Source organism: Anastrepha obliqua, chromosome 6 (genome assembly GCF_027943255.1).
Source record: "Anastrepha obliqua isolate idAnaObli1 chromosome 6, idAnaObli1_1.0, whole genome shotgun sequence".
Lineage (NCBI taxonomy): Eukaryota > Metazoa > Arthropoda > Insecta > Diptera > Tephritidae > Anastrepha > Anastrepha obliqua.
Window position 1 is genome coordinate 18,435,535 of NC_072897.1, and position 12,387 is coordinate 18,447,921.

The 12,387-nt window shown below is 36.0% G+C and overlaps 1 protein-coding gene across 1 annotated transcript; it reads left to right on the forward strand.

The window, feature by feature from the left end:
• Positions 1-3,149: 3,149 nt before the first annotated feature.
• LOC129250194 (calcium-dependent secretion activator-like) lies at positions 3,150-11,126 on the forward strand. Its single transcript, XM_054889829.1, has 4 exons — positions 3,150-3,249; positions 8,511-8,896; positions 10,720-10,887; positions 10,947-11,126. The coding sequence occupies exons 1-4, from the start codon at positions 3,150-3,152 to the stop codon at positions 11,124-11,126; spliced, it is 834 nt and encodes a 277-aa protein (XP_054745804.1).
• Positions 11,127-12,387: the final 1,261 nt, after the last annotated feature.

Here is a 12,387-nt window from a genome sequence, read left to right on the forward strand (position 1 = left end):
GAGATGTGCGGCCAAGCACGCAACGGCAACTACTGTTTTTTTAAGTCTTTACACCTATTGCAGTAAACCGAACGATATTTTATATCAAAACTTAGGTAATTAAATTTTTCCCGCAAAATCAATTAACAATAATTTAATTAAAAATACTTTCGGCCACATTTCTACTGGCACCGTGGTGAATTTTTATTCTCCTAATCATAAATGTGGGTAAAAATGTGGATTTCAGCATGTACTCGATGACTACACCAAATCTGCAGCCGGATCCCGTACTATTTGCATTTAGGGCGAACGCGTACATACACAAAACCACGAATAGTGAAGGCGGCTGTGATTTTTTGTTCTCGCCTGAGCTGCATAGCAAAACGCATTAGTTCGCGATTGCTTTTAGTGAGACATTCGTGTATGTGTAATTTGCCTTCTGATTTGATTCCAGCATCGCAGAGTAATAGTGGCCGCTTTTTGGCTTTGCAGTAATTAGCCACTGACTTGAATAATCTTGAGCGATCAGCAGGAGAATTTAATTTAATTATTACAGCAGGCGCAGTAGAGTTGCTCTGCTTACGCAATCGAAAGGCGGAGGAACCTTGTGGCGCTGGCATGTTGAGCGTGTGACACAGGCTACCAAAAATAGTGTCAATGTTCTAACCTTCAATGTGTGGCAAGCCGTTGATGATGATATCGGTGGAGACTGCTTGGTTTTGGCACTCATCCAGCTGAGTCTTCAATAGCGCAATTTCACCCTGTAGTTGACCATGCAGTTGGATTTGCGCTTCAGCTTTCCCCACGCGTTCTTCCATTATTTTCATGGCTTTCCGCAGATTCGCCATCTCAGCCGCAATTTCGCCAAACCGCTGCATAACGCGCTCTTCGGAAGTTTTCACTCTTTCGGAAATCTCTTCGATGATACTCCTTCTCTGCAACTCGAGTTGTTCCTCTATCCGCTCAAGCCAGAAAGGAGGAGGCGAGCTCCCTTTTTTCTCCCCTTTAGATAGAGTGCTCGCGCTGCTTTGTGGAGTGGATACCGTTTGGCGTGTGACTTTTCCACGTCCAACCAGCACACGATTTCCGGGATAAGCCCAAGTATCCTCGCCATGTTATGCTATTAATCAGACCAACGCTAGCACTTGCTAGGTAAAGCGAGCTACTGCAGTTACCCACTATCATGATGGGTGGGACATTACCGCTTACCGGGATGAATGTCTTGCCGTCTATCTTTTCCGCTACAAGTTTAGTAGGCTTGAATGCCAAAGCTCACCAAGTACTAATTGTTTTCACCTTTGATTAGCACACAGATATATGCTTGCCGGGCAGCATATTTCAACCTCGATATTGCCCGACCGGACAGCTTATATACATACAAATGTTTCGACATTTTAATATGTCGTCACTAAGGTCGAAGTCTTTATCGATAAGACGATATTGCACGATATTATGAACTAATAACGCTGAGATTTCAGAGGGTTAGTTTAGCAAGAATATAAAACTTCCTGCAATTTTGATGAACTTTGATGAACAAATGGTAACTTTGTTTGTTCTTACACAAGCCCTCTTCGCTTCGGATTGGACATGAACGTGAAGAGGGTCTTGTCGTCAGTTTGTTCTATTAAGCGGCTTGTTAATCTCGCATCTACGTTATGATTGTGGCATATTACTAAATGTCGATGCCCTGAATGAATTTGAATAACCCACCAATAATCCAACCGTTCCCATTTGGATCACTGGAATCAGAGCCTTTTAGTGAAATATATGAAGACCGCTGATGGCTATACCAGTCTGCGAATGCAAAATGTTGTATCTAATTCTGTTACTTTCACTGAATAAATAATTTTTTATTCGTATTTTTTGTCTTTTCCTATACACGAGATATTAATTCCTGTTCTTCTTCTTCTTAATTGACTGAGTTTAACAAAGTGCACAATTCGTTTCTTTCTCGTTCGAACCGGTGCCAGTTTGACACACCAAGTGAAGCCAAGTCCTTCTCCACCTGATCTTACGAACGCAGAGGAGGTACCGAACGGGTGTTCGGAAGCTACCCAGAGGATACATGGACTAATCCCGGAAGATATGCGCTACTCGAACCATATATAGAAGAATCGTGCTGGCTACTACCAAGTGAATGGTGATCAATAACTTTCCCTACCTGCGTGGACTTCTACTTATGGAACCATCCTCCACTAGCGCTTACATCTCAAATTTTTTAAAAGTTTACATATGTACATATATACAGGGTGAACGATATGAAGTGTTACCAACTTCACACTGCTTGCATCTGTAAAAATGATCATGACATCAACGTCAAAATTTTTCTAATGACAGTTCAATAAATATATTGTTTATAAGCCATCAACAGCATTTGCGTCTCACTTTTGCTGATTTTTTTTTCTGTGATGGAATTCAAACGTAATAGTGTGATTGCGTTATATTTGGCTGGAATAAAATTTTTGTGTATCGCACTATAAAACGTTACAATGATACTGGTAGCATTGCAAAACGCTATGGAGGTGGAACAAAAAAACCCCAACAACGCCAGAAATGGTTCGGAAAGTGAAGGCTCGACTTGAACGAAATCCACGTCGAAGTGGAAGAAGAATGGCAAAAGAAGAATATCGCAAGACAGCATTCGACGCATATTGAAAAATCAGCTCAAGGTCAAGGCTTAATAGTTCCATGATGAAAAAAATGTCCCAATTGAGCAGTTCATAAACACTCAAAACGATCGTGTTTACTTGACCGAACGCTCATACGAGAATTTGAGCCGACGTATGGCCACTCGAAGCAATTTCCCATCGCAAGTAATGGTTTGGGTCGCAGTTACCGTTGATGGACGCTCTCCAATCGTTTTTATCGAGCCTGGTGTCAAAGTGAATGCGACTTATTATCGGGAAAATGTTTTAGAAGCTACTTAACACTTTGGTGACCGGTGACGAGTTAACTCGTCTTTTCATGCCCAAACGTTGTTGACCGGTGACGAGTTAACTCGTCATTGCACTTGCATTATCTATTTCACTTTTTGACACCCAGGGCGATATAGAATATTGCAAACACTTGGCGTATCGGATTTAGTCGTGTCCGCTCTATAACAAAAAAATTACTTTTCTTAGTATTTCGATTTCTATCACAATTTGAGTAAAATTTCAAGAATTTCAACCATGACGGAACGTATCGGCGAAGAACTTTTTAATGAATTATACGCGGATAGTTTATCTGATTGTCCGAGTGATTTCGAAATAAATTATAGTGATTCTGAAAGTGATGAATCTACATTATACCACCAAAACGACAAAAAAGAAATGCTATAGAATCCGATAGTGAAAGAATGTTTTACTTTCATATTCAATTACAAAAAAATAGCCGGTGACATGGCATAGTTTCTGTGTAAAATTGCCGGTCAGCAAAGTGTTAAGAGCCGTGGACACGCAAACATTTCGGTCATAGACCATGGACTTTACAACAGGACTCGGCACCATCTCATAAAGCTCGTGTGAATCAAGAATGGTTATTAAATCATGTTCCACACTTCATTTCGCCCACACAATGGCTTTCGAATTCGCCAGACGTAAATCCGATGGACTATTCCATCTGGTCCATTTTGGAGAGCAAGGTGAGGACTAAAAAATATGCCAGTATGGATGCGCTGAAAAAAGCGATTATACGAGAATGGGCCAAAATACCTCAAGACCACATTCGTGCAGCATGCAACTCAGTTTTTGACCGTTTGAAGGCTATAGTCAAGGCAAAGGGTGGTCATATCGAGCTAAAGTGAATATATGTCAAAATCGTAATCATTTTTGAACAATTTTGTCTTAAAAATCAATAAAAACTAATTTCTTCCAAAAAAGTTAAGGTTTTTTGAATAGGTAACACTTCATATCACCCGGTATAGATAGCTTATGCATGTGTGAAGCTTGTTTTTCCGACCACCTACACATAAAATTTGATTTACCTGGACTTAGGGAAAGAAGTTTTCAATCCGAAAAGGACAAATTGGAAACTATATAAAGAAATACCAATAGCTAGAACGAATTCGTTATGTTATAATTTATTAGTTCTGTAAGCGAACTTGAAGAGGCAGCGTTCCAACTTAATAATATATTTATTTCTGTATACCATGAAAGCAACGTGGTCAAAATACATTTGTCAACCGTAAGGTTCCATGGTGGAATGAGAAGCTGGCTAGTATTTATATGTAAGAAATTAAATGCATTATTCAATTGTTGCAAGCACATATAGGTGTGAGAAGACTTTTACCAATTACAATAAAAAATTAGAACATCCAAGCATTAATCTTGAAGGAAACATTGCGTAAGGGTTATCGAAGTACCGGAGGGTGCTAGACTTCACAAAGTCGTGTGCAACGAACGCACAAGTGTTGTTACTACTTTAAGAAAACCAGACGGTTCATACACAAAAAGCCGAAAAAGTACTCTAAAGTACTTGCTTCAGGTACTCTTTCCGGGTACTCTTAGAATAATGCATTCCATTAGTCTGGCGTAAAGTCAACGTGGTATTTATTTCAAAAATGGTCAAAAGGTACAAGGAACTTCCCGAATCGTACAGACCAACTAGTTTAACATCCTTTCTCCTGAAAACTATGGAAATATTAATGGTAATGGGTCTTCATATTAGGGAGAAGTTGGGAACAACAAGACCACTGCATCAATCTCAGTTTGCTTATAATAGAGGAAAATCCACGAAAGGAGCACTTCACTATATTGTACCAACGGTAGTACAAGTTTTATATTCTTGTTTTATATGCTTTCTTAGATATTTAAGGCGCCTTTCATAACACAGATTATCGTTCTATAGGAGAGTCCTTCTCCTAAGAAAATCGATACACCGACTGCAGTCAAAGAAGATTTTTTATCACCACTTCTATGGTGTTTAGTCATTGATGATCTCCTAACAAAACTACAGGATATAGGCTTTGACACCATTGGATATGCTATCTTACGGCCATTGTGTCAGTCAAATTTGGAAGTGCAATTTCCAACATCATGAACCAAGACTTATCAGACTAGTGCCGTGCTGAAGGATTATCAATTAATCTTATCATCACAATCATTTTTTCTTTAACACACAAATTCAAGTTGGATATTGGTACAATAATTCTAAAAGGAGCTACTATTCCATCGAAGTAAAATATCTAAATATTATATTAGATAAACGTCTAAATTGTAACTCTCACCTCGAGGGGGTGATATAAAATGCAACTAAAGCCATGTAAGCCTGTCGAAGCCGTTATGACAGAACATGAGGTCTATACTCTAAAACGATTCATTGGATGTATACTATGATGATTAGTCCAATCATCACCTGGTGGTGGCCGAAAGCCACTAAAAAACTACTAGGTAATTTCGAAAGGTAAGCCTCTTTGAAAATTACTTGTGCCATGATAAGCTGTCCCACAGTTTCTGTAGAGGCAATAGTAGGACGATGCCTATTGCATATTTTATTTAAAAAAGAAGTGTACGAAAAATGCAAATCATACTTGGAAATTATATTCCTGACATTGCTCATACAAGTATCACAACAGAGATACCGCACCAGCATATAATCTGTTCATTATCGTAGGTTTGAAATCATAACCTCAGAAGCTGATGTAATACAATTAAGTTTTACTACCTCTCAATAGAACTAGTATTATCTACTTCTAAAACATGGACACCAAAGATCTTTTGGGTCGAAATGTTGGCCACACTACATGTACAAAATTATTATTATTATTATGACTAAAAGTTTGCCAAATTTCACTGTCGGTATAATATTCTGAATTTAGAGTACATTTAATTTCTGCCTCCATATCCTCTGTTGTGTTACTCGTTGTAATACAGTATGATTTCAGTCTCATCACAGAATATAACATCATCCCACTAGCTATCTGGTTGATCTAGATACTTTCTAGCAAAAGTTAACCGCTTTTCAATATGTAACTCAGAGAGAAACGGCTTCTTACGAGCATCTCGTAAAGCATAAATGTGCTTTATACTTCGACCCCGTAATCATCTCTAAACTCACTAGCGAGATTTCTTATCGAAATCGGTGGGTTTGAGGCTACTTTTCTATTAAAATACGTTCGGTGTGGTCAGATATTTTCCCTAGTTTTCCACTTGTAGATTTTGGCTCCAGCCTATTTTCATCTTTCTCACTATGTATTTATTTATAATGTTATAAACAGTTTTTTGGGTTAAGTAAAACATTTCTGACAACTGTTACACACTTTTTTCTATTGTAGAATTATAATAGACCAACTTAGCTTTTTAAGGCATTTTTCGTTCTTCTTATTTGCTTATTTTGGTGTATTCAAAAACTCATCATTACGAAATACTCGTAACTATGTAAGTTAATAAAATAATATTGAAAGGTTCTCCAAATTCAAAAAGAAGCAATGGTTTTGGTTAAAGAAATCCGAATAAGTTGAATATTTTAGTATTGATAAATATAGAATGGAATCTATCTACTTTACCCTTCACCTAGCTTCTCTATGATGGTGTATTGTAAAGCTGGATTCCTAACGATTCCCACAAATTTTGTATTATTGGTCTAAGCATCCCAATAGTGAAATAGTGCAGAAGTTTTATAACGCCAAAGGTGACTTGTGGACAAATTTAGATCTCTTTCACATGACCGTGAAGATACGGGTGTTGCTTGCAGTTCTGACGTCTTGTGCCCATCATATTTACTAAGCTGACATGTTTCAAACTCCAAGACCTATTTGCTAATTTAAGCTACCGGATTTATGCAATATGTAATCCAAATAAACCTTCGATTCACATTAAAATTTTTCAACACAAATTGTTGTTTTGTTTTTGTTTGCGTGATAATTTACTTGATCACTTCTTGCTTAAATACCCATTTCTTTGCATTGAAATAATTTTTTAAAAACGTTTAAAACCATTGATTTCTACACTACAATTTAAAAAAAATACTTAAATAAATTTTATTTCCTTTGATTGCATTGATTTATTTCAATTAATTTTCAACTTTCGAAAACGTCGAGTTCAAAAGACTTCGCGTTGTGCGTTAATAGATTTCGACTAATGGGCTAATCGTATGATATTGCAAGGCTTCTGAACTGTCTCTAGCCTCTACGCATTGTAAACGTGCATAACAAATTGTTAACTGTTGAGAAACTGCACTCATCTCCGTTAAAGACTTTTTAGGCAGCATAAGCTTTTTAGATTTAATATTTTTTTGTTTTGTATCTGCTGCTGTTATGACTTTCTATTAATAGTTATTTTCACGACCGTTTAAAAACATTTTTATACACTTTATTAAATCTCATGCAGTAATCAACTCCTTTGCAAGTCTTGTGCAAAGCATCATCATTTCAATTGTTTTATACAAAAACCAAAGAAAATTGTTCGAAAAAAAACTTTAGTGAATTTATGTATTTTTAAGTAATGAAAAGCAAACTGACTAGAAGTTGGTTCAAAAACTTCCCACTTATTTTAAGAGAATAGCTATACAAATGTTGGGTGTCATTCGTTTTTATTGGGTACACACATTTTATACCACTTAACATATGCATGTTCATTTATTCTTAGACAATTCTTAAAATGTAATGTGGGAATTCTGAATCATATGGTGTCCATTTAGTTTGTTTCATTAAGTATTCTAGTAGAGCTTCCACTGCATAACATATATATTTATTTATTTACTTATTCATCTAAGATATGTAAGACTTTTAGTCCCTTATAATACATACTATGCCGAATGGAAGTTACACAAATTTAAAAACTTGTATTTATTTATGTATTTCTTCAGTATATGAAATAAAATTTCTTACCGAACAATTAACAAAGTGAAAACTTAAATTACGTAATTAATATAAGTAAAGGTTAAAAAGAAGTGAGTTAATAAGAGGATAAGAATTCGGCACTAAATTAAACTTACTTAAAGCACAAGCAATAAGAGCATTTCGTACATAATCAGTCTTACAAATTCCCACAAAGAATGGGGAAAATAAACGTAGATTTGTTTGCGGGGTATATGAAATTAATTAATTCATTTTTCTTTTTAAACTGCACAAAATTTTATTTCAAAACTTTATTTTAAACTTTATTCGAAAAACGGAAATTTTATGTTTATGCACGGATTATGTTGTTGTAACTTGATTCGATCGAACGCTAATTTTTGCGATGCATTCAATGCACTACCAACCATAAGTCGTCACAAATAATAATTCTAATTTCACTTTTTATTATCACAAAAAATAAATAAATGAAATGGGTGAAATTACTTTTAAATGTGGTTAAATATTGTTGCAATCCATTTCATATTCAATCAATTAATCAAAAAAAAAAAAAAACATTACAAAATCTAACGCTAACGTAAAAATCTCTGAAATTTATTAACTGAGTTTTAATAATGGAGAGTATATCAGAATTCCTTTAGGAGAACGATAACGCCAAATAAGCAAACTCGTTTCCATTCACAACTCATCCATAAGTGTCATATAAGTAGCAATAACAGTTATGTCCGGTTGCAAGAAACTCATCCTTCTCATCCAGAACACAATAGTCAATCACACCAAAAGCATTTGTATCGTACTGCTAATCAACAGTATCGTATACATAATGAAGTAATTAAAAGTTGTCTGTATCCTGCCTTAGCTGATGTTGCTAGTGATGCTGGTGGTGCAATGAATTGCATTTCTGGTGTTAGTTACATTGCTTGCAATTTGACTATGACAAGTGCACATATTCGTAAAATCACTACTACAAATACTAAAAGTAATATTAATCAATTTTCAAATCGAACTTTGGCACCAAATTCCAGTGGTATATCACAAGAGACGCTCAACCAAAGCGTTGGCTCATCACGGGCGAATTCTCTACCTCGACCAATATCGCCGTCACCGTCCGTTGTGAGCGATAAAAATGATGGAGATGTACATGTAAGTTAAAAACACTATAAATACTCTTTTCGCGCATATGTATTGAATAGGGTACCCCATTAGGACCCCCTGTTTTGAAGTATAGAAAAATAAAACAATGTTTATCGGAAAAGTTCTAATAAATGAAAAGAAGATGTGACGGGTATGCATAAAACACTTTAAAGATAAATAACCGTCACGTGACGTCGATCCTTAAGATGCTTACACTCATCAACGTATCGTAGTCCCATTCCGCTGCTCGTAGGATACACAAAATTCAGCAAAATTTATCCCGCAAAAAAACAACTCCGTTCTTTTAGTTACATACTTACACAATACATCGATTTGTGCGTATTTGTGCTTGGTTGTATCGACGCAATGTTGCCATTGATATTTTTGAAACACACTTTTTAACATCCGCGATATCAGTTACAATTTTTAATTGTATAATAAATCAAATTCAATTAGTTCATTTATCTACAATTAACAGTATACAACATTCTTTTTAAGTTAATTTAATAAAAATTATTATTTTTCTAAGTTAATTTTGTAAATGATTTCGAAATGTACTGTTTGACAACTCTGTGTGGTGAGAGATTGCTCTCTGACACGATTCTACGGAAACTATCCAAAATCCTACGATAAAATCAACGGAACGGAAGAGTGGTGAGAATTCATTTGCATGGGGCTCTCATTAATTTCATCGTATCAGCTAACAAGGGCCTGCGTTTACGTTGGTGACTGTGAGCACCCTTACAACCCATACATTAATGCTATAATGCTGGTTCAATTCCATCAATGTATTGTCACATGTCTTCTGGGGATATTAGCGTAACTTTTGCCTTTAACAAAAAAAATAAAGCCGTCGTCAAATTGCTTGGCCTTGGTAGTCAATTGATATTGCCGGCACCAGATAACGAAACTTTCGTATCCTCTCCACAAAACTAAATTCTCACCATGTTAAATAGTCACCACAAAGTATTTTTCTCCGTTGCACGCCCATGAAATAAGCGTTAACGCTAGCTTTAACACACAAAATGGCGGTAATGGAGACCCGTAATATATTATTGTTACTTTTAGTTATAACGGTTAGGTATAGTTTTTAGTTATAAAAGATTCAGAAAATTGTTATGGAATAGTAAGCTTAACCACTAGACCCTATTGCGATGGCGAGTAATGAGTATTTGTATACAAAAAGACTGTTTAGCGGCCAATATATCCTTAGATTTGAGGGGTCGCAAATAGATAGGTATGTAAATGTATAATCAAATAGTTTGACTCATTGGCTACGGTACTGTGTTTCACCAACCAAGAGAAATGGTTGATCGCTCACAGCACACCAACGTACCAACCAATCTATATTAGGAGTACAATTATTACAACGACAATATATATCAAGGAAAAGATGATATATTCCGAAAACCCTATTTGTTGACAGGGGCTTCTCAAAATAAGAAATGAAGTTAGAGTGGTAAAAAAATTAAACCTGACTTTGACAATCGAAATTTTCCACTTTTTTTGACACTTTTTGACTCTTTTGGTCAGTAACTTTACTACTTCTTAATTCCATATACTAGATACATATCTCGGATGCTGCACCCTCCGCAGTAACATTTCCTGTGTATAAGTGGCTCCCCCTACATCATGCAGACGGCAGGTCTATCCCAAATATGGAAAAGGAAGTGCTTAAATTTATGAATAGCCCTTTAATAGCCTATAAAAACCTGTATTTCCTCCTTGGGTCCTTTAGATAAGTGTGGTATGACCACTTAGAAATCCAACTATTCGATTTCTTTATTCATGAATTAATTTTAATAATAATTTAAATCTGCTTTGAATTTAAGGAGAAGCATGGACGTGAGGAAGAAGATCGAAAACGGCGTATACAATTGTACGTTTTCGTTTCACGTTGCATATCGTATCCGTTCAATGCTAAACAACCGACGGATATGACCAAACGGCTGCCGAAAATTGCCAAGCAACAACTGGAGACGATTGTTGTGCGATTCCAAGTAACTATTTTACTTATTTTTAATACATAGAAACAATTTGACAGTTTTTTTTTTCATAGGCTTTCTTGAAAGGTGAGACGCAAATAATGGCTGATGAAGCATTCCACAATGCTGTACAAAGCTATCACGATGTTTTCCTGAAATCGGACCGTGTACAAAAAATGGTGCAGTCTGGAGCCTGCTCGCAGCATGATTTCCGAGAGGTTTTTCGTAACAACATTGAGAAACGTGTAAGGTAAATGAAAATCCCAAATTTAATTACTTGTGTTTCTTCACACATTTCCACAGCCAGTGAAAATCATTTTTTACGTTCTTAGTATGAAGTCACTCTCAGTCTTCGGCTTGGTTTTTTATTGGAAAAATACACCTTTTTCCTCATCAAACTTCTGTTAGTCATGTTGGGCGAAAAAAAAATTAGGTTCTCGGCAAGGCCAATAAAGTGGGAATAAAATAATTACAGACTGCAAACTAAGCAGAAATATGAAAACTTCGCAAAGCGGATCCTGTGGGAATGAATTTAATATAGCATAGAATAATATTTAGGTTAATAATGGTGAAGAGTGAAGACACATGTACAATACTAGATTGTGTCTCCACGAATAAAATGGCAGTAAAATATTTTTTTCCATGGCCGAATATTTTTTTTTTACCAGAAATATACTCAACTGGTCAAATTAAACATCAGTTGAGTAAAACTCGTTTGTAGGTAATTACGAAAAAAGCATGTTAACGCTGTAGCCTAGCAAGGCACTTTATCATAAAAAATAAGTATCCTACATTCAATACTAACTTAAAAAAGCAAATCATCCAAAATTATATAGGTATGCATATACTGGTGAATCGTGAAGCCTTTTTCACGATTTTAAATATAAAAAAAAAGCGCTTAAAAATTTCACGACGTTTATTTATTGAGCTCTGACAATAGAATGATTCTTATTACTAAATTAAATATATATTATATTATATATATGTCGGAACATTGTCTTGACTCATTATTCTTCTCTTTGCAAATTTCACAACTCTAGGCAAGTAAGTTCTGCTCTAGTGCAAGGCGCAATCTCCACTGCCCGACCGCCTGACGGACTTACGAAACTGAGCCTGTATAATTTCATCATCTCAGTATTCTATTGCTCTCTCTGTTTCGCTTATATATTCCGCGCCTTACGACCAGACCTTACTCGACAACAGAGTCCGTCTCTTTTCCTCTGTCGTCGTGCACAAAGTTATACCTGCAGAAATATGGCGCCACCGAAAAATATACACAGACGTACAATGGTCATACTTAGCTCTTATTTAGCTGGAATTGGTACAATGGGCAAATAAGCCTATTCTGCGACACGGCCTTCCTGACAAATCACACGTCCCTGTGTGTTTCCAGAAACGTTAGAACACAGTGGCACTTTTCCGCCTCAACAGATGTTTGTATTTCACATTCATTTTCTCTTAGCTTACAAGAATTAACAAGATAGTTTCACAAAATTCGATTATTCTTTGTTTCCA